General features: G+C 37.1%; 1 protein-coding gene across 1 annotated transcript in view; it reads right to left on the reverse strand.

The window, feature by feature from the left end:
• Positions 1 to 21356, reverse strand: part of CNOT2 (CCR4-NOT transcription complex subunit 2) — a 61042-nt gene extending 39686 nt beyond the window's left edge. The window contains exons 1-2 of the mRNA XM_009273215.2: positions 21340 to 21356; positions 1343 to 1465 (exon numbers count right to left, since the gene is read on the reverse strand). Of these exons, the coding sequence (XP_009271490.1) occupies positions 1343 to 1453 (111 nt within the window). The 5' untranslated portion in view covers positions 1454 to 1465; positions 21340 to 21356. The remainder of the gene's footprint in view (positions 1 to 1342; positions 1466 to 21339) is intronic.
• Positions 21357 to 24173: the final 2817 nt, after the last annotated feature.

Below are 24173 nucleotides of genomic sequence, written 5' to 3' on the forward strand. Positions count from 1 at the left end.
AAAGAGTAGGCAACTAAAACACTCATCCACTGTGTCAACAACGTGCCAAGCATCAGCTTTCACTGTGTGTACACTGTACAGCATAGCGTTCATCTCACTTTACCTTTCTTACTACACCATAATGATTACTCTCCCTCAGTGCATCAAATCTAAAAAGTAGCAATTTAATATTTAAGAATCACTTTGGAGAAATTGTGTCTACTGTTTTTGAGAGTGCTAGATGCAGCTCTCAGTGCTCACAGAAAAAAGTATGTTCAACATTATAAATATTCCATTGTGCCTGTGTGCATCTGTGGTACACGCACATATGTAATGGACATAAACAGAAAAGAGCAGCCTATTTAATTTTCTTTACACTGTAGTACATTTTAACCTTTGCTGGCTCACCTGAAATTTCTCATCAAAATAATTTATGAAACCGAATTGGAAAGCTGCATTTAAGCATTTTGTTTTGTTTTAAAAAGCCTTCTACTCTAAACCTATTCCCTTTCTATCTTTGAAAATCTGGATTAAAATTCAATTAACTGAGAGTCTATAGGAAATGTTTATGTTTACATAGGTCAAGGTCTATCAAGACTATGTTCACATCTGCTATTAAACAACTATATTTCTGGACAGCCGTGGAGGCAGACTTGAAGCAGTGACACCTATCTGAAAGTCTGAAGGGTTGTGGGTTTTTTTTTTTTAAATTACAAAGAAAATCTAGCATATATGTTGCTTACACATATTAAAGGCAAGCCTGTCACGAGATGGCATTACTGACCTTCAGGTGACATGAACCTCAAGTCATGCTCTCAGTCTTCCATATATTTCTACATGCCACTCCATATAGAAGTGAAATACTTTACTGGCTAATTTATTTATTTCAATAATAAGCAGAGCTTCAGTAATGCCAGTACAGGTCTAACATACAATAATGCATTATCAAGGGAAAAAAATGTTTAAGAATGGTTGGTTTTGTAACTTTGTGTCATTACAAATGGGAAGTAGAATACTTGAGCAGACAAACAAGCTGCACAAGGCGTTTTCAGAAATGAAAAATGGTTGAAGATATAAAATGTAAAACCACAACAAAAAGACTGTAGACACAACATGTAAACACAAGATATAATCAATAACCCAATTTAAGTTACAAATACAATTCTTAAAGATGAAAAAATAAAACTCTGGCAAGCATATGGCTGAAGTTTACATGTATAAACTCACTAAAATTAAAGCACTTGCCACTGAAAACACCATCATTCACAGCTTAAAACTAAACGAAACCCTTCCTCACATATATTTCACATACTTGAAACTATCGCACTATTGAAAGGGGAAAAAATAAGCTTATTCAACTTACATCTTTTTCTGACCGATGTGGGAACATTGATGATTGGCTGTAGTACATGTTTTCATCATGGTAGTCACCATCAACCCCCTCTACAAACTTCTTCCTTGAAGCACCAAACATGCTGTTTGTCACCTAAATAAGAAGAAAAACTATTATATACCATATACAATTTGGTTTGCTACATACTTTTAACAGTATATATTTTATGTATATATGTAAGGATTGTTAAAAACACCCATTTCTAAACATTTAAAAATTCCTCTTTAAAAATATTTTCTGTATACTGCCAATGTAATGGTTCTTCCAAGTGGGATTTTCACCTGACAGAAACTGGTATTTCAGAAAGGACTGAGGCGGGGAGAGGGGACACGCTTCATTTTTTGGAAGGGTGTTCATTTGTTGGTTGGTTTTTTTGAGTCCCATGACCCTTCACGCAGGTTTATTTAAAACTATGGAATGGCAGACAACAAAACAGCAAATTTCTCAAATTTTCCTCTCCTCAAGTAAACACTTTCCATCTAAAAGAAGAAAATTAAGGAATGTTCTTTAGAGCTCAGCCACCTTATAAGAAATAACAATAATAAAAAAAGGAAAAAAAAAAAACTATCTGTAAAATCACTCCCATGTCTCATCACCACAACTTTGGAAAAGCAACTTTCTATTCGACCCTGTGCACTCAGAGCCATGATTACGTAAGAGAAGGTTGAGCTTAACCACACTCAACCACCTTATCACAGACTAGCAAAGTTACTGCAGACAGCCCATAAAAAAACACTAGATTTTATTTTGCCCCTACTCCCAGAGGCACACACAAACACAGACAGAGCTGCTAAGTCAGGGTCTGGAAACTGAAGAAACAGCAACCACACAGCTGGTCACAGAACCTTAATTCATTAGACAATTTAATCCCACAGCAAGGTCATACAACATCACTAAAGCATCTACTGCATGCAGTGCATATTTATACACCTGACTCTCTTATTTATGTAAAAATACACACATCTCTGTTAAGTTCCTAATCTATCTGGCTACGAAACACTATCACAGCGCAGTGTGGGCTAACCAAGCCCTGTTTTAACCTAACAGGTTAATGTTCAAACCAGCGCAACAGCACATACTGGTCAGCACTGAGCAACTTGCCCAGTTTCTTGTACCATACGGGGAGTCTGGAGAGAGCACAACCAACGGGATTGTAATCAACCCCAAGCTACCGCCCTACATAACACAGCTTCAAACGGATCTTTAACATCTTGAAAGGTAAGGAAGTTAAGTTACAGTTAACTTATGAAATGCTCTGAGCCCTAAGATTTACTAACTTCACTACTGACAGCATTAGCTAAACTTAAAAAAAAGAGAGGACAATTTTAATTTTTTTTTTTTAAGGAGTCATTTTGCACTACCTTACGCTCATGCTTGAAATTGAAATTTCAAAACATTTATTCTGGTTGGCTGCAAGGAGAGTTACTTTCAGCTTGAAATCCTCTTATCCCTACTGACACAAAATTACTCTGATATAACTCACAGTGTGGCTTATTCAAATTTCACCTTTACTGACAAAGATTTCTAAGCAGTGTTTAATAACATGGGTGTTCCTATACCAGTAACAACTTAACCACATGATTTCAAAGTCATAGGGGTTTTGAGTAAAAGTACAGTCAATACTTGGGATGCATTTAATACAGCTATAATCACAGAATTGCCCTAAAACGTTCTGCTAAACAAAAGCCTATTCCACTACTCCTGCAAGAGGGTTTCAGGTATTTAGACTACCGATGTCTCAAAACAAATTTATAATCTGTTACACACACGTGAAGGCATGTAAAGGTACTGCACACTTTCTCCAGATGAAACTTGTATTTTATGATATTTACAAAAAAGTGCAAATGTAAGATCCCAAACTGCTCGAATGCGTTCAGCTGACTTTCACACTTGTAGTGAAGCTTTCATTACACTATAAGCATATCCCACTGTGCTAATCCCCTTACAATGCAATTATCACCTACCAGATGGGATGGAGCATTTAACAGGCTAAGGGGATTATCTTGTCCTTTGCTCTGCCTGAGTGAAGTGCAGAGAGATGAGCAGTTGCCTTTAACAGCTGTAAAAAGGATAGCAAAATGCTTTGGTGAAGCTATCCCCAAGCAATGAGGAGAAGCTGAGCATCTCAACCAACTACTCCTCTTGAGAAGGTAAAAGGCAGCTTCTCACAGTCCCAAAGAATTTTTTGGTGCTCCCTTAACAATACCTGGGATAAGAGAAGAATTTTTTTTGCCACATAACCTTCTCTTGTGATGCATCATCAGAATAACAAAATTTGTGATAGAAAGCAAGTCACTGAAGCATACACCCTACTGTACTAATGTAATCCCTAACCCTGAGCTACAGTACGGGAACTATGTAAGGGGGAAAAAAAGATTCTGTCTTTGACCCTGTAGCTTTTTATCTTATTTCCAACAAAGGTTTACACATGGCTGGCTACACAGGCACCATAAAGATTTCTGAGTCAGTGGGGTAAGGTCAAAGCTTTCAGTCTCAAAATGTATGTTTAAAGCTGCTGCAAGAAAGCTAGTATGTCCAAATATGAAGTCTATACACTGAAAAGCTGAAAGATATTTTAAACACTCTCCACTAAATTTAAATTGTCTAACAGATTATTTTCTATATTGATAATTGTATAAGACAGTGGCCCAAGAACTAATCAAGATTATGCCCCGAAGACTGATGAATTGCACTGATATTAATATGGAGTCTTACAAGAGCATGGTTATTAAAAAAGAAATGAAAAAAAATTTTAATAATTAGATAGATTAGATATCGATATTTTTATTGGCAACCCATATTTCTACATGATACCTAACAGGACTGTGCTGATGAATTCCAGAGAGCAGAGCAGTGCATTGCAGGCTGCAGCTGCAGGGGAAGAAGGGAAGGCCGGAGAAGCCCTGCCTGCAACCCAGCTGCATTGCTGCACCCAACTGCCATGAAGACCTTCAAAAACTTTTTGCAGAGACTGACACTTCTTCACAGCAGCATTTCTGTAAGCGATTCTGTGTCGTTCAGTGCTGCCAAGCGAAGCAGTCGCGTGCAGTGCTCAAGCTGTCCACGCTCCCACCAAGGGAACAGGCGCCGGAGGGCATTCTGGCAGCTGCCTGCACCCCTAACAAGATTTCACTTCACTAGAAAGAACTGCCACTTGTTCTCAGGGTGAACCACAGCACAGATCACAACAGAGAAACGTGGCATTGCAATTCACACTGCTATCCAGCCCTGTTACAAAACTAACAGCACAATAAAATGAGGCAGCCGCTAAAGAACAGTAACTGAAAGGGCAGGAACTGGGATTAGAGACTGAAGCTGCAGCTGCCGTAGCCAGGCTGCTTACTTCTTGCTTGTTCTTAGGCTAACACCAGCAGCCAATTTATCTACTTCCCAGTAGTCGCCAGTGACAGTAAACGGCTGGCAAACTTCTGAATCAGGGCACCTATCCCTATGCAGACTTTTATAATATTACAGCAGGTTTACGTAATGACATCAGATGGTTGCCAAGTTAGCAGTAGGCATCTTCCTATCTACTTTAACTTATTCCAGTATTCACTAACATAGTCATTAGTCAGTCATATGCTACAAGCATATGCACAGATACTGAAAAAACATTGTTGCAGTACTATTTGTAAGAAGGTGTAAGAATAACTGGGGCTGTGCCAAATGCAGGCAGATCTGCAAACAGAACTTTGTTGCTTATTTCTTAGGACAAGAAGCCACGGGGAAACCTCATACACGAAGACTGCAGCTCTTTTTCATAGACTGATAGATCAGTGTCCAATCAGCTACAAAAGTAAATACAGCAAAGTTCATGCAGCACTTATAAACACATTTTAAACCCTTTGGAAAGTAACAGTGACCTAAGGTTTTGTAGCTTCACAGGGTCTAGACTGATGAGGTGAAAGGTAATTTAAGTCCCTCATTCATATGTACACACACACTTATGCCAACACAATCTCACAGAAGTGGTAGTCCAGTTGCATGGCAATTTTACTAAGTAAAGAATTCCTGTCTACTCAGCCTAATTTCATACAGATCCCTCTCCTAATCCTGCAACTACTTTTCTTGTTCTACTGTGGAAACTCAGTCCTCCGCTGCACAAGACACATTAGCAGTGTAACCATTCATTAAAAATGTAAAAATGGTGCATTTCCATCAATTCATCCTTTAGCATAATATTGCAAAAATACTTACAACTCCCACTGGCAGACCCGTGTACAAATATTATTAGAAAATATTCATAGTAACAGAGGAAAGAAAGGGAAGGAGCTACACATTAGGATGGAGTTCAGAGAACTAACCAGCAATGCTTGCCACAAACCATGCCCAATTCTGATCAGATGAACACAAGCGCTTCTTTCGAAGCACAAGCACATCGTGTTTAAAGATCACATTTGCCCATAACTTCAAATTAATGTTAACCAAGCAAAATGCAGTCCCAAACCCGACAAGACCTTTAAATACTTCTGTGGAACACTTCCTAACAACCACCACTATGGAGGAACTAAAAGCACCGTACAAATGTTAATAACTTGAAGCATCTAATAAGCAGTTTGCTGTGGTTACTGACCTTTATCCTTCAGCTGAGTACATAACACATGACAACCAACAATACTTATTTAAAAAAAAATTTAAAAAAAAAATATATTTCAAGAAAAATCCTTTTCATTACAAGATACACCGCAATATAGCATATTTCAGCACACAAAAACTCGTTTGTTAGCAATAACTGAAAATATGTTATTGACACAGAATTTGTAAGGAAAAATTATTAAAAATTTTGTTGTCTTAAGCTGCAAAAAGATCTTCTCTATAATCACTCCAAAAGTGATGCTATGACTGTATATTAAATTAGTTTAACAGCCTGAAGCAAATTGTAGTATTAAAATATGAAAACTAATTATGTTTATATTTTGCAATATTACTACAGGTAGTGCCCAAGGAGAGCTCATTCATGACATTAACATAGCCAACTCTAAACTAAGAAAATACTATAAAATCTCCCTGGAGAATGAGTATTTTTAATTTTGCATAGAGCAGAAAAATCGATCATTGCATTACAACTGATTAAATTCATCATCTTTGTGAGAGCTGAAAACTATATACAGTAATACAAGTTAAAAAAAAGAAACCACTTTAGGAATTTTAGCAGTATCTTCCCTTTCCTTCTCCTCCAATGACTATGGTATTTGTCAACACGCACACTACCATTACGTGAGAGCAATCAGAAGTTGTAATCTCAGTCCGATGTTACAGAGCTTCCACCCATCTATATACTAAGGCTTCTGATGCTGCTGTTTAGGTCTTACTAAGCGAAGTTAATAATTTACTCTATTTTTCTCTTCTGTTACAAATCAGTGTTTTCACATAAGACAACACACTTGCATACCCAAAGTATCTACAAAAGTGAGCCTTAATGAGCCTTTCAGTGAGAAATAAGTGTCTCAAAAAATAAGTGTCTATCAAAAGTCACATGCTGGTAATGACCAAATCAGCCTGCAATTTAAGTCAAAATACAGAATTTGGAATTCTATCAGTTGGTAAAAGATAGCATAAATTAAATTTACAGCAGAAACTGCTACTGTTTATGATCCTATTTCTCAGTGTCAAAGATAATTCCTACTTGGCCCAAACTGGAACTATTCTACAATAGAATATATACTACCAACTTGCTAGATGCAAAAGTTCTCTCAAATCCCAACCCTTTAGTGATAAGTTATAGCTATTAAAAACCACCAGGAAACGTACACCGGTACAAATAGAAAAATTTTATTTTCAGGATGAAAGACAAAACAAAACTAAAAGTTGAGATCCTTTGTTCCCTCATTTCGTTTCACAATCACAGCCACTCCATTTCTCCAAGGTGACTGATAAAACACAACCACTCCATTTCTCCAAGGTGACTGATAACCTCTAACAGTATACTATATGCTTATGCTACGGTAGCCCTTCAGACAACAACTTTGTAGTATCAACAGTACATAATAATGGAAAATAGAACATTTCACTATATTTCTTTTATGTTAAAAAGTTTTTTCCTTGATAAGCTTAATACTGGCACAGATTTGTACTCATTCTAAGAATACAACAGTAAAATAGGTGTTTTGTCCATCTTTAACAACCGGCTTTATAGTCTTTTAACTTATTTAAGTATTTTTAAGTTTAAATCTCAGAAATATGAAAGACTGAAACGAAGACCACCACAATATACGACACACAAATCTGCCAAAAACCTTCAAGGTTGGATAGCCTTTAGAATAATCTCATAGTACTTGTGTCACATGGTTCATAACTTGATTATTTTCCAAATTCACAGAGCCCTGTAGAAAATAACAGTCATAAAGCAACTATTTGATTTACAGACTTACTTAGGTCAAGACTCAAAATAGTCCAATATATAACTGGTCTCCTTAAAACACTGCATGGTCTTTCCTTTCAAAAAGGAAATAATATGACAGACAAGATGCATAGCAACTTCTGTGCAGAAACTCCAGACAAAAATTGTGAGCATGAGGGAAATAAAGAACATATAGTTATGATTTTAGACTATCCTCCACTCATTCTCAAGAACAGCCATCTACAAGGTAAAAATTTTTCAAGTGTTCTATAAAGTATAATAATGCTTTCAAAAGCTAAACTAAAACAGTGAATCTCTGCTGCATGCAAACTATGTCAGGTAAGTGCAGTCCCCTACAAACAAGCCACAAAAGTTCTCCTGACCAAAGATCTATATGTTAACTGTTTTAAACTTTTAACCATCTTTAACTATTACAAAATGAACATTTTAAAACACTCCCAAAATAAAACAGCACAGGAAGAACAAGAAAAACTATCGTACATTAAAATAAAATAAGCCAACATTAAAATCACTAAAGCTAAACTTGAAAATTGAGATTACAAAAAGCTCCATTTGGTTTCACAACATGGTTGACACCATGCCCATCCTGGGGCAGATTCCTGCAGGTTCTACTCCTACTAATCACAGGCACAAGATTTGGAAGATGTGAGAAACCAACAGCAGTTGGGGGTATGACTTTGCACTAAGCTGTGTGGATGCCTTTTATATGTCTGATCAATGAGATGTACTCACTCAGGAAATAGTCTTTGGACACGCCATTCAATAGAATCCAAACACACACAAGAGAGACATTTCAAAGATGAGAAAGGCAGCAAGGGATCTGCAAAAGTGACCAGAAGAGCAAACTAACTAGCACTCCACCTAGAGCAGCTGTGGGGAGAAACCAAGAAGCAGCCAGATGCATTCCACCTTATTTAGTGATGTGACCTGAGGAGAAGCAGGAGTGTGTCCTTTGTAGACATGGCAATGAAGTCACAAGTTCTGACTAACCACACACACATGCATACCCACACACATACTGTAAAACACACAGCTGGATTATCTGTCAAAGACATGGTTTAAGGATTTTGTTGATCAGGAACAACTATTACTTGTCTGATAATATTATAAATAATATTATTTACTCAATAGTAAGAAAAAAAAAACAAAACCAATGTATCACCTTCAAGAGCTTATCCAAAATGTGAGTATATTTACCCACTTTCTCTCTTCTTAATGCTTTCAGCCATTTGTAGTATTTACAGTCCATTCAAGACTAAGAGTGGTTCTAGATTTAATTTAACATAGCATTTCTGACTTACTATTGTAAAAATGTGATATGTTTGGCTATGCAATGCCCTTCAACTCTAAGGTTTCACCATGAAAGATGACTGCATTTTAGAAAGAAGTGACAATTGTGCCAGTAACTTTAGGGGGCAATATGTTGGCTCATACTTTTAAATTCAATACTATTTTAAGTATGCATGCAGTGAACAACAGCAAGAATCTTGAAAATAAATGATGTGCTGGCATACTCCTGTTACCTATTTAAGACACTTCTCAGCCATAATATTTTTTAAAAAACCCCAAAAAACAGTTCAATTTGTAAACAAAAAGTAACTTTTAAAGTATGTTCTCAGTTGATGATCCATCAAGACAATTATCAGCTATTTAGCTGTCTGTGTATCACATTTATTTACTCATTGTCTTTTGGGAATACCATCAAAGAAGAAATCAGTTACGCTAAGAAGCCAGACACCCAAAATTAAGTTCAGAAACCAAACAAACATCTGAAGTACCTAACTTATGTCGTCATGGGAAACTAAAATAAAACCCAAACAAGCACATAAAATAACAGATAGGCAAACTTGCATTTCTAGTAACTATTACAGTAAACCTGTCTATGAAAACTGGTATTTAGTTAATATGGAAATGGGTCAGTCTTAGAAAGGAGAAATTCAGCTGTCAAGTTTGTAAATAAATAAGCAAAAAACAAAATTCCATTCTGGGAAGAATGACATTTGCTTCAAATATTCTCATAATAAACTTATTACTACAGTGGCACTTCTCCTGGCTCCTCAAAAGTTTATTCTGTGAGTTTCTCTCCATCAGCATTTTGCACCTCAACCATAAGAAAAATTTCCGTTGGGATATACCAGAATGACAACTTTCTACCTTCTTCTGTTTGATAACCTTTGACTCATCCCATTAGGTAATTCAGAAATGCACTGGTTGAAAGCTACTTGCAGTTTTAACTAAAAATTGATTTTGCAATTGAACAACATTGCAGTTTGCCATATGGACTGCATTAGTGCTTTTGAGTATTTTGCTGTAGACAAAACAAGTTTTGCTGTATTTCAGAAATTACCCTTTCATAAGAAATTAGAATTAGATATCCTCTAATTCAGCAAATTAATCTATTTGAATTTTATCTCCAGTTTCATGCCTAGCCTTGCCTTTTTTGTTGCTTTGTGGTGCTTTTTTTTTTTTGTAAAATAAATAAAAAGGCACTTTACCCAGTTAGAAATTCTAGACCTAGTCAGATGCACTCTAGAGAGTTCCTTAATAGGGCATATACAAGGGTAAAGCCCAGCTTTAAAAGATTAGGTAATCAACTACTGCACCAAGTTCTTCAGAAATAACAAAATCCTATCGTTCCCTCCAGTCCCCAGAGAAAGAAGTCGGAATTCGGCATTTTTCTTAAGCATTGCAATACTCGGAGCAAATTGATAAAAAATGCAATTTCTGTGTTCAGCAGAATTCTGCTGCAGCAAGTCGTGCATATGGCCAAACTCACATATGCAGTCTGAAAGCTGGATCAGGTAACTAGAGAAATGAACCCATAAAATAAAATCATACTAAGCACATGCAAACTGTTCTTCTCAAAGACTTAGAACTGTGACAGATTCTATGCATTTCTCATGGAGGCAAAAAAGGAAATAGTGACAGAAAAAGCCAACAGTTAAAGAAATTTGCACTTCCTACTCTAAAAACTCATTTCTATATGAAGTAAGTCGTAGAACTAGTTATAATCTAAGTAATTTCAGCTGAAAACTCAAGGAGGGATGCAAGACAACGAGGCGAAGCAGATACAGGGAACAAGAAGTTTCAGCCTGAAAAACAACTGTTGCAATTTGTATAAGCAACAGAAAACAGGGGATTTCAACAGGGAAATGCCAGTCTGCTGTAACAGTACTGGTACTATCAACTCCCTCTTTACTGTACTCCCCCTCTGCTAGAATGCACCAAAACAGGACAGTTGTTTTACTAGTATATGTTCCACAATATGTGTACGGGCATAGAGCAGAGAAAAGATCCTCAAGGGACATAAATGCACTCCTATAAAGGGAATTAAGCAGGTTAAGCGACAATCAGACAGGCAGTAAACCAGGCTTGGAATTCTAGCATCTTAATTCACAGAATCCCCAGACAGGACAAATATGTGAAAAAATGCAAAGAAATTAAGTATGATTTTTGATGAAAAGCTCAGAAGAGCTTAAGGGGGAAAAAAAAAGAAAAAGCTTTTAACAGGTTTTCATTCTTCATTGGTATTCAATAGTCATCACATATTCACAAAACATGTATTTTTTAATAGCAATTACAACACGAAGTTAACTAAGTAAGATTAAGTAGGTCGGATTTCAGCTTCACAATCAAGAGACCTGCTATGCTAAAATATTTCTTCTCTACCAAGTGTTACAGCTTCAATATCAACATGACATACTTTGCCACCTCTGATGCTTGGTATCACTCCTAGCCACTCAACACCTTTTCCACAAATGACAGACAACTCAGATGACGCACACATGAGCACACATGGACCAACCTGGGAAACAAACCAGCTCCTAATCTAGTCCAAACCAGCCAATTGCTCTCACTAAGGTCCCACTTGTGAAGCAGAGAGAATTGCTCCCAATATTACAGAAATGATATAAAGGTTTCATTAATAAGGAGCATCTCAGAAACCTTTTATGTTCATGACTCCCCTAAGAAATTATAAAAACAAAAGAAAACCCTTGGCAGAGTAACATGCAAACCTTAATTTGCACTGAAATAAGGTGGTAACCATTTTTCTGAATTATGCCTATTGTAACTAGTATGTTAATAGCTGATACTCCTCCCAAGAAAGAGTCCTTAACTGTTCTGCAAGCCAACTCCCTGCTACCACTTACTGAAAGCAGAAAAGCAATTTGCCCACGTGGAGGGCAGATACATATTTGATTGCCAACGTTGCAAACAAAGGGTCTACTTATTGGTACTTCACAACAGACAACCATGTGTTACTCTACAAATTCATCTGCAAGTTTCATTACGCTCCTTCTTTTTAAAACATCTACATATTTAGTTACACACCAGCCTAGTGTGACATTAGACTTAAAAAAAAAAGTATATACTTAAGCCTCCTAAACGGTAAGACATAGTTAAAATAAAATAGCCTTAAATAAAAGTGGCACACTAGAACAACAGCTTGTGTACTGATAGCCAAACATCTTACTCATTTTGTACAATTTAAAGCCTTTTAATTCACACATAAACTGCATCCCACTGCTTCAAAACCTTCGCTGAGTTTCTTGCATCTGCCAAACCAGAAACTTTTACAAGGAAAGCTGGTGGTGAGGAAAGAGAAAACAACACTCCCAAAGGTCTCAGGGAGGCTTTATCCCTCCAGGGGACACAAAATTGAAGACCGCCAGCAGCAACGATACTGGCAGGGCAGGGGGTGGTAGCACGGGGACAGGAGTGGATGAGTAGGAAACATGAAGGTCAGTTGGGCCTCACAGGCAAAGGAAGATGGTTGCTGATAGATAGTGCAGCTGAAAAGCGACTCTCGAGCAGCATTAGGACAATGGCGTCGATACACTTGTCACAGTGAGCAAGTAAGAAGACCACGTGCACGCTCTATCGCTGGGACAGTGTTTTTTCCCTTTCTCTTCATCTTGATGTGGTTCCTTATATCACATCTAAGCCAAGCTGATATTGTTTCTTCTGCTAAGTGTCCTCCAGCTTTCTATGTAGAGTCATTACCTTACATACTCTTCAAGCAGTATTTCTTAACAGTTCCTACACACACAATTCAGTTGAAGCCAAAAATGCCCATTGATAAGTTTTCTAAATCTGTACTTCTGTAAAATATTAAGCCTTATTAAATGATGTATGTTGCAATAACTATTAGGTAGTCTGCATCTGTTCACTGGACACTGTCTTTTATTAGTTCATTTACCATTTAAAAACTTTTGCACTATATATCAGACAGTGAGATAAAGCTTATAAACCAAGAGGAAAAAACAAACTTTAAAGTAATTCAAATCTGGTTCATGATCTCACAATTTAGATGTTTTCATCACGTCAAATCTCTCCCATTGTGGGAGAAGAATAAAAGATTAAAAATTAAAGAATAGGACTCCTTTGACTTTTTATTTGCTTTCAGCTGAGACTCTTGGCCAGGAGGCCAGATTTCTGCATCTGTGCTTCAGCTAAAAGAAGGGTAACCATCGCTCCAGCCGGCATGTTTCCACGTTGATTTTGAACAGGCTTCTCTTTCCAGGAATACTGCAGTTGTCTTTTTTCCTTTTTTTTTTTTTTTTTTTTTTTTTGCATAACAACTGATTCCACTAACTTTTTAAGACAGCAGCACTGCCTACCTATTGCCTCCTGGATACAGCCAAAACTTTCCTGTTTGGTTAATCTAAAACATTGTATTTTAAATAAGCCCTGGTTTCCCAAGCATTTCCTGCAGTTAAACACTATACTAGTCAGATGTGGATCATGATTAATGAAATAGCAACAGGAATTTTTTTTTTCCTTTCATTATTCAGATGGAGTTTGTTGATGTTAAGTAAGTCAGTACTAGACCCATTTCTACTCTAGCTTTTGCGGGGGGGGGTTTTTTTTGTTTAGAGATCACAAGATAGAGGACAACTGAAAAAAGAACACAACTAATTTTTAAAAGATTTATCCAACAGTACGTTCACACATACAGTATTTAATGTAAGCTGCTGACCATTTGTTTGAAGCATCCTCAAGAAAGAGGTAATAACACTATTTTTACTTTATGTTGAATTTTAAGAAATACAGGGTTCCTTTTGGTTTGGGTTTCTTTTTTTTCCAGAGGTATTCTGAAAATAGAAATAGCTGAGAATATTCTGGCCAAAAAATTCAATCTGCACACATAGTACATCAAACATCTTATATTACCATAAAATACAACTGGAAAATTCAAAACATTAAGTATGTTTAATATATTGAATCCTTGAATAGAAAGAAGTATTTACGAGCTGCCACAACTTCCTGGCAGCATACTTGCTTCTCAGTGACTCTCCTTCTCCAGACTAATGGTACATTCTGCAAAAGCAGAAACATTTCCCAAGAGCACAGACAGGTTAAAGTTAAATTAATGTATGGCGTTTTAGCGTGTCCTCCTAAAACATACTTAAGAGAGTGTGTGACTCTTCAGGGCAAACGCAAAAATGCAAAGTTAAAACTAAAGACTTCTATCCTTCAGTTATTTATTTATTATTTTTTTAAATTAAAGCCTTAAGACGCTTTAGGAAGCATGTTTCTCAAATTCTCAAATATTGCAGGGCCTGTTTCTTGTAACCTTCTGACTACACAGACAGGCTATGCTGTGATTACAGCTGTACTGGGTTCAGCCATAAAATAAAGTATGACAAAACAACTTTGATGATTTTACATCATATCTAAAGAACAAGGACACAACCAGTCTTAAAATTAAAAAAAAATAACCTACTGAATTTATTTTAAAGATAATGAAAAAGTACCAGAATTATTTAAGACTTTAAATTGCTGAACTGCAATTCTTCATTGATTTTTTACTATTTAAGTGTTAATTGATGTTAGTAAAGAATTTTCAGAGTTAGATACTATTCCACACTGGAAAAGATAAATTACAGACTCTGAGATCCCTACCATGCTATCACAAACACAATCACCAAGTAAAATTAAGAAAGCGGTAAATGCACCTATCATGCCTTTCCACTGTACTAATATTCCACTCGTTTAATTTAAACTTCTTCAATCATTCTGTTCTCCATTAAGGTTGTCAAAAACCAAATTAATCTAACTATACACTCTCTCATCTAAGGCAGGTGGACTTCAGTCAGACTCCCATATTGTAAAACTTTGGCTCAATATGTACTGTAAACTTTGTTCAAATATCAGAAACTGAAATAACATGTCATTTTTCATTTTAAAGCAATTCCCCTTTGAAGCGACAGACTTTGTGCCACAACATTTTAAAATAGAGCTACCTCAAACTGGCAGTCTAAGCTCAGACTGCAAGTGTTGCTTAGACCTGGCCCAAGTCCCAGACATGGGATGGTCCCCTCCATCTCATACCTTCCTCACAGTTTCTCAGAAAACAGTCACATGTATTTAGAGTTCCAAGACAGGACAGCAATGTTTAGCGCCTCAACAGCCTGGTAAAACAAGCAACAGGGCATTACTTCCCGTTATTCTGTTCTCATTAAAAAAAAAAGAGTATTTTTACTGAAAATGGGACTACTCAATCTTCAGTTAATGTATATAGTCTTGCTCACAATGAAAGCTTTGTAGTTGGTGAAGTGCTTGCAAATACGAGACCTCAACTTTCAGTTTTTCTTTTCCTACAGATGGTTTCATAAGATTCAAAAGTGATCGTGACCAGCAGCATTACTACGCTTTCATCTACAGTTGCAATAGCAAAACACTCAAATCAATTTTAGTCTCAACCCATTTTACCAGTATTGCAGATAGGAAAAATATAGGGATTTAAATCATTACACCACAATCTGATGCCAAATTCTTTCAAGACTTCTCAGGGTCAGCCAAGTCCTGGAAGAAGTTCTTGCTTCTTGAGTGATACAATCCCTTCCCTGTCCTCCCCCACCCTGCACAATCTTGAAGCAGGACTCTTAGAAGTTTTGTTTTTAAAAAAAGACACCGTTTCAGCACTAAATCTTGTTCAGGAAAGATAAAGAAAGACTAAATTTCTTTACCACATTTTCAAAATGTAAAATAAATTTCAGAGAACTATATTCATCTATATATTAAATTTTAAAAAAAGTTGCACTCAAAATCCAAATGAGTACTTTAAAGGCACGGATATGTCTTTCTCTGAGCATCAGGCTGGTGAGAATATGAAGGGTGATACATTTCATCATGAACCTATATACTGGATAACTGGAGGCAGTTACGTGTTTGCAAATTTGTAACTATTCTTAAATTAAACAAAACATCACTCAAGTAGTACAGCTCTCTTTCAATGACAGGAAGTGTACAATAATCAGCTCTCAAAAACTACAAATGGCAAAAGCATTTACAAATACTGAAGTATTCTTCGTGTTTAATCTCCTTCATTACTGTCATCACTTTTAAAAAAAAGGTTTCTGAATCTCTGTGGTGCCATAAGCTTTTTTACTGCACTGTTAAATAAATGTATTCTTTATCACTCTTGTTAACCCTTCTCCCCTCCTTTTTTTAAAAAAAAGGGAAGTTATCAAAATGCTTATTGCTACAAAGAAAAACATTCCCAGAGGCAGCATACGTAAACAGCCCATACAGAGTAGCACTGTGCACAATTCACAACTTCCAAAAGCTAGCCACGCACAAAAACATATGTTTTTCTAGTTCTGCCCAGAGTTTATCTTCAAAAAGCTAGTTTAAAAACAGCAATACTTTTAATGTATACAGGTAAGAATAAAAGAGCCAAAACCATATATTCCTTATTGTGACTAGATATATATCATACATCAAAAGCTTTCTGCTTATTAACTGAAAAAAACTTGACGAGATTGCTGGATCACCCACATCTAAGTGAAATGCAGAAAAAAATTCAGTCACAAACAAGTGATTTTTCAGGAATCTGAACTTAAACAGTTATCAAGCAAATTCTGTTGCAGACAAACCATTTGCCTCCAAAATTGGAGATTCCTGGAAGGGAGGATCCATTAGCACTCACTGCTTCTGAAGTACTGACCAGAATTTTGTTAAGCAGATGCAAAGAAGGGTCTACGTGACTCAGTAAACTAAGTAGCTGATGAAAGCTTTGAAAGCAGAACAAGGAAAAACGGATATACTACTGATGGTTGGTAGAAAGCAACCTCAAAGTGTTCTTTGAGAACAGGAATGCTGTTTAGGATACTCTAAAATCAGTTTATAAGTGACAGCAAGTCAGTTATGGGGAGGGAAGAATATAAACACATAACCATGATTCACTACAGGCTGCAGTTACAAAAATTTGATGGTAAGCAAGGTTTTTGGATTTTGAAGTAACAGAGAGAAGCCTTCTACACATTCATTGGACAGTTCTTACAGTAAGGGGCTGCATAGGAAGATTTTTTTTATTTTATTTTTTTTTTTTTAAAAGATTCACTACAGTGTGAATCATCACCGAGCAGGATTTTCACAAGGCATAAGGTTTCACAGCAGCAAAGTCTACCATCACACCCGCTACTGGCTGGCCAGTTTTCAGCCAGTCAGCTCCGTGGTGCAGCTTTGCTACATGGTTACAGCCATGGTTACACCACACCATAGAGACGGGACTATGTAATACCCACAGCTCCAATTTACAGTATCTTAACAGCCAAGAAACAGTATCTGAAGATCAAGGTACTACGAAATGAAGGAAGGCAAGCACCCTGTTGTCCAAATTCACTTTACCAAAAGGATGAATCCTTGTACGATGGACAACACTATTAAGCGAGCGTAACAAGTAACTGATCACATGCAGTAGCGGATTGAACTAACTTGGCCAATACAGCTGCCGTCCTCTTTTTCCATCATGCCCCTTCCCCAGGGGCTGCTGACAAGTTGCAGAATACCAGTATCAACTGAGCTACCATCAATTTACTCCTGTTAAGTTATACTGAAATTCGCACAGGATTTCCTACATAGCCTGTCCAACCATCCCTACAGTGGGGTACAACCACCTCCGGGACAGTAGGGTGGTAATCACATCAACCACCCCACCTTTCACTCCACAGGGTGCAAATTGCCAAGCAGCACCTGCCTGTGCTGTTTTCCTGTATCTGCTCAACTGCCTTCTCATTGGGAGAGAATGACAACAAAAACCCAATAAAGCCACGCATCCTAAAAGACCTTAACTATTGAGAAGCATGAAGGTAACAGTAAAGTGTTAACAGTCAGTCTAAAATTTCAGTTGGAAAAAGAAAGTGTTGACTAATGCCAGTTAATTTGTGCTTCAGGTAAAAACAAAAAAAAAGTATGCTATGAGAAAATAATGCTGAAGGAAAAGAATCTGTCAGCAAGCCACAAAGGACATACAGAGAAAACTTGCATGATTTGAAGCTTTTTTTTTTTTTAATAAAGATAAATTTGCTAAACTTTAGATTAAATGCTTAGATAGCTGGTTTGGGCATGCATAGCCCTAGTTACACAGATAAAACTAAGAAACTGTAAATTTTCTTTTAAAAGATAAACTTTAAAAGAGAACTAAAAGGTTTCTACTTTTCACGTTATTTTGGAATGAAGTAATTCTACAAAGATTTTTCGTATATTATGGCTCTGTGAACTTTGAAAAGTATTCTGCATCCTCTGTGTATTCATTGTTCTGGGCTTCCTGTGAAGTCTATAGTCCGATTAATTCACAGAAGATTGAAATGAAACCATTTAGGCTTTTTACTTTCTGGGTAGAAAGTCCATCCTTGGTCAGTTACATTTTCCTCCTTTTATTATTGTTTTCCAGTTTAACAGCTTGCTTTCTTATCACAATTCTGATAAATTTCAGAGGAAAAATTCTTTCAAATCTCAATTATTATAGTGATCCAACAAATTTCTAAGGAAGAAAAGCTGGGGCTTAGCCTAATAAGGAGAAAGACAGGAGTCCCTCTGGGAACTTACTGACTTCCAACATTTCTTATCTGATCTTTTGCTCTGTATTGATGCTTCCTAATTTCTTCTCCTCAAGAGCAGAGCATGCGTGCTGTTCTCTACAAGGATTCTCCAGTTTCCTTCTGTAAAGACTACTAACTTTTATAATTGGTCTTGCACTTTATATTAAGGTAAAATTTTAGTTTGTTCCCTCTCTCCCGTATACGTTCATAGGGACTGACATATCCTCTAAATCAGGATCTCTGAAATATAACTACTTCATTCTTGTTCAAAGCAACAAATCTGTTCTCAAGGATTTAATACAAACAAAAATCCACATCTGAAAACATTCTCACAAAAGCATCCCTCTGTTCTAAGTTGTGTTCTAAAATACCTACTTTTAAGGGAAGCAAACGTACATTAGCTATAGTCTTCTATGAGAGGCTTCTGTAAAATTTCTTGGTATCAAAAGTGCTAGAGACTGGGAAAGAGACAACAGAGAAGAGTGCGCAACCAAAGCAGGTTTCTTTTACAAGACAAACCCATTTTAATACTTCAAAAAGAACAGAGCTGAAAATTACTCTCAATAAATGAATGACTTTTCATCTGTGAATCCAGTATTTCAGAACAGGTCTGTCTGGTACTGCTTCATGAAGTATCAGATCTAGTCCAAATTTAAATAAGCAGGGCTGCACTGCCACTCCTGAACGACATGCCTAGGAGCATCCAAGCTATACCAGTCCTTACTCCCCCTACCCTGATGTCTGCATCTGTCTCAAGGATTTCTGGCTTTAAGAAGTGATCCTATTGCCTAGTTGAGAACAAATAAATTCACAATCGGGAACAGCCACCTGCCTTCCTTATCACAGCAACTAAGTCAGGACAGCTTTTGTCTTCCTGATACCAAGGATATCTGGAACTGCAGCTTCTCAAATTCCAGGTTACCAGTCTGCATCCTCCACTGCCACACTTCAAATGTTGGCTCTCAAAGCTGAGCCTTCACCTGTGTAGGGAACTGTAATTCCACACTACAGGCTGCTCAGATCTCAGTTTCTTTCAAGCACTACATGGGAGACTGAAGAAAAACATGTTTTGCCACAAAAAACATTTTCAGAAACTATTAGCGAAAAGGCACGCTCTCTAATGGTAAACTACTTACCCAGCTTTGCTCTAGGAAAGCCAAAACAGTCTGGAGACTGCCTTGGAAGCAAAAGCAACACCCTGATAAATTATTCTGAAGAACAAGAAACCAACCTGTGCCAAGCATAACTTTTTCCCAACCAATTTGGGATTCTGGGACAAGAGCTATGAGCGCATAGGAGAAAAGTTCACATTCACATTTAAATCCTCAAATGGAAGCCTAACTGAGCATAACAAACAATACATGACAAATAAAAGGAAAAACTCTTCAAAATTACTTCTGGGACTTTCCGCAGTGTATCATTAAATTCAAACACATATTGCCAAAATGTAAAACAGAGTAATCACAAAAGCAAGCTATTCTTGAGGTTTACTGACTCTTCTGCTCATCTTATTTTAATGACTCTTAAGCATGTCATGACATGTCCCTGGGAACGTGTCCATGCTACTTTAACATGCTACTTGGCAAAACCCCAAAGTTAACTCGTATGTTTTAACTTCATGTCTTCTTAACATGTTCAGGGGTTTTTTTGTTTGTTCTTTTTCCTCAATAATTTGTAGGGTCTAATTAACCCACAGTCTGCAGTCCACTGAAATTCATTCTTAACTCACAGGAATTTAACAAATTTTACTTTTACAATGGCATAATACCCCATTTAGAAATGTCACCTCCTTCCTACTCTACTTTTAGGCCATACGTATAGTAACTAGCTACCTTACATAGCACCAGAGTTTGAGACTTGCAATAAAAAACAAAGCCACTGAATTTTTACTTTAGTGATGTAAAGATAAAACAGTCCTGAAATTGAACCTTCCATCTTCAAAGATGATTTTGTTGAATTAAATGCAATGCTATCCTGAAATATCCTATATAATCATTAACAACATACATTTCTGCATGAACAACACCAAGTTGTTTTCGGGGATTTTTTTTTAGCCTTTGCCATTTGAGCTGAAGGAACACTAGGGATTCCAAAGAACATTTATTTGCAGAGCAGACTATATTAATATGAAAGTTTTAATCAAGGATTTATTTTATTTCTTTTTTTAAGGGGATAAATAAAACGTGATTGTTATTCACATGCCAAAATGCAGAACTCGCCCACCCACTGTACAGTACTACTGCAAAGTTACAGTCATGGAACCTTGACTAACTTTTGTTATGATTAGAGAATACTGTAAAAGAAAAGAATATACTGAAGTGTAACAATTATTGCACTACATTTCAATGCATTGAATGTAGTAAAACACCAACAGTCAACAAAATAAAGATACCCGTGCCCAATCACTTCATAACTTACATTAGGTAAGTTATGTTCAAATTTGGGAAAATTATCAGAAAGAACACTTTGTTTACAAATATTAAAGAAAAGTATTTGCAAAATTTTTAAAAGCAACCATAAAAGTAAATATACTTGTTTCAATTTCTCTCTACCACACAAATGCACATATGCATCATTCCAAGGCACTTTTCAATAAAATCTCATAAAAGTAGGGGGCATGTTAATATCCTTCAAAGCCACTTCCTTCAACACCTCATCGTTGAGTCTACTACCTGAATATTTTAAAGAGCAAAATCTTACGCTTTGATAGCTATCCCACTCCCTTAGAATGAGGTTTTCCTCAAAGAACCTTAAGTGCACTGAAAATAGCTACCTACCTACACACTGTACTTTTGCCCATTAATTTTTTGTCTCTGCTGTGGTAAGCAAATTTTGACCGATGACCACTTCCTGTAAATGAAGTAGATTAATAAAACATTATTAGTAAAAATATATTATCTTCCAAGCTTCTTGCAATTCTTACTGTTCCATAAATGGAAAAAAAAAATCCATTTCAAAACATTTTGTGCACTGAAAATAATATAAAAATAAACTTAAAATAAAAAGCTTCTGAGTAGTTTTAAAGCAAAAAGCAAATGCAATAAAAAGCAATAGTCACACACAAACTAAAGCAGGAGTCATTAACTGTCAAAATTTCATTTTAAAAACAAAACTAGTACTATTTTGGAGACTTAGGAAAAAGATGAATCAGTAGCAAGCTTTTTTCCCCCCAGAAAAAGAAAGGAGTTCACAACATGAACTAAAAGGCTACAGAGATTTAACGTATCTACAGATCCTTTGTCCAAACAGAAAGGCACAGATGCCTTGATCCTGTAAAGACAAGTTATTCTAAAAAAAAAAAAAAATACAGAATTAGTCTCATAAGAAAACCACATAAGAAATCACAAATGCTCCCAAAATTATTTTTAGCTGTATTTTATTCTCTGCTAAACCCAATAAAACTTGAATACAGGCCGATTCTTTCTATTGTACACCTTAAAGGGAACTTTCCCTCCTTACAAGAAATACGGAAATGCTTCCGAAGCACCCTTGGGACAGCAGGGGAACAAGCACAAATTCATGCCCCGACAGTTTTCAGAGATGACTGGAAAAACACAACCAGAAGCTGGAAGCACAGAATCCATGTTTCCAAATCCAAAGGAGAAGGAAGGTAACAAAAACCATTCCTGACAGAAATTTTGGTTCACTGAAGAAATAATGGGAAAGAAAAAAAAAAAAACACACCACCAAAAAACAATTAGGAAAGCAGAAGCTCTGACCTTTTGGGATCTCCAGAATCAGTATGGTCTGGCTGTAATGGTACAGGAAATGAACAACTACATCAGTGAAAAACCACATCACCCGAGCCTTGAACACAAAGCAATATTCTAGGACCCTAAGCTAGTGCAGGAACCAGCTGTTACATGCAATGATAAAGTTGTAATTTTTTTTCACCAAAAAAACCCAAAAGGCACATTCACACTGTTAAGAGTGATGCCCAGAAGAGGCACAGCACAACCAGTTGTGGGTACTGCAGCTACAGGATAAAACTCCACTAAGCATTTTGCACTGTCCCTTCTCACAATACTTTCCTAAGGTTCCTCACCTCAAAGAGCGGCAAAATGTCAAAGTAGATTTGCTAAATAATTTGCGTACACTTATTCTGCAAACCTTTTTCTTCAGCTTTAAGCAATTCAGCAAAAACACTTCAAAGTGGTTACCACTGAACATGGACTTAAGTGTCTGAAGAAAGCAACCAAGTTCCCCAGGCCCACGGCAGTTACCCCTGTGGTCCCTGAGCGATTCAAGTGTGGCCCCAGTGCCAGGGCTGCACCACACAACCAAAACCACAGTTTGCCAATGGTGGGGTGATGGGAGGAAGCAAAGCAGGAGAGGCTGCTATCTCCGACATGGCTATATTGCCCTGGTGCACACCCAGCCTCATCATGTCCCACAAAGAAACCGTAGGACACCAGGCAAGCTGCTGTCCTCCTCCTTCCACCTCCAAAGGTTGCAAAGTCAATATACACCACCAATAAAGTCAGCAGAAAGTTTCAAATTTGCCTGGTTCTGTGAAGAGACCAGGCCTCACAAGTCAAGTGTCTATGTGAGACGATCCAGAGACACTCTCCCTTTGCCAGCACTAGCAAAGAGCAGTAGCACTGCCCGATGCAGGTAGGACTTGGCACCATTGGTATAAGGTTGTGCATGACAGCTGGTTCTTCACCTGACAAAATGGAAATGGTATCAAATACTGTGGAAAACCCACAGGTTTATTTTTTGAGGGAGGGATTTTTATAAGAATTACATTTGCTATAAAAATACAAATTATATCACTGAAGTCTTACAGGCAGACTGATCCTTTCTGCCTGACAAGGGACTGGACCCTTAGAGAGCTCCAACACCGTAAGACATGAAACTTTAGAGTTTCCAAGACTCCCTTCCATGCAGGTTCTAAGCTCAGAATGCATCACCCCACACTCAGTAATGCTGCTTTCTTTACTTGTCTTAAAATGTTATGATTTCAGTTCTAGCACCCGTACACTTGACAATATTAAGTATTTCTTCTAACACTGTAATCAGTCAGACTGTATTAAGTTTCTTTTATTTCATTAAATTCAGACTTGCTACACGTGGAATGGCTCCTTCATCCAGTCCTGTAAAACTATTGGTGGGAGCATGCACCATACTTGACATGCAAATATAGTAAAATCGTAAGGGAAACTAGAGAGAAAGGGTTATATTCTTTTCCTGAATAGATATTATAAAGTTAGTCACAGCATAAGCAACTGGTTTTAGGGTATAACCACTAAGTAAGTATCATAATTTGATGGGGTCCATCTGTCAGAGAAGGGGAAGAGCATCTTCGGTCATAGGCTTGCCAAGCTGGTGAAGAGGGCTTTAAACTAGAGATGCCAGGGGAGGGGAACCTCAATCCATCCCACTCCTACCAGTTTGATGCCAGGGCCAGCAATAGATGCCCAGAGCCTGGAGAAGGAGCACAGGTCAGCAGGAGAGTGCCTGAAGAGCAGCACAAAGGAACTCCAGCCAGTCAGTCAGCTTCATTGGGGGCCCAACTTAAATGCCTCTATGCAAATGCACATAGCATGGGGAATAAACAAGAGGAGTTAGAGATGTGTGCACACCTGCAGGGCTACGACTTTATTGGCAT

Source organism: Aptenodytes forsteri, unplaced genomic scaffold, assembly GCF_000699145.1.
Source record: "Aptenodytes forsteri isolate BGI_AS27 unplaced genomic scaffold, ASM69914v1 Scaffold366, whole genome shotgun sequence".
NCBI lineage: Eukaryota > Metazoa > Chordata > Aves > Sphenisciformes > Spheniscidae > Aptenodytes > Aptenodytes forsteri.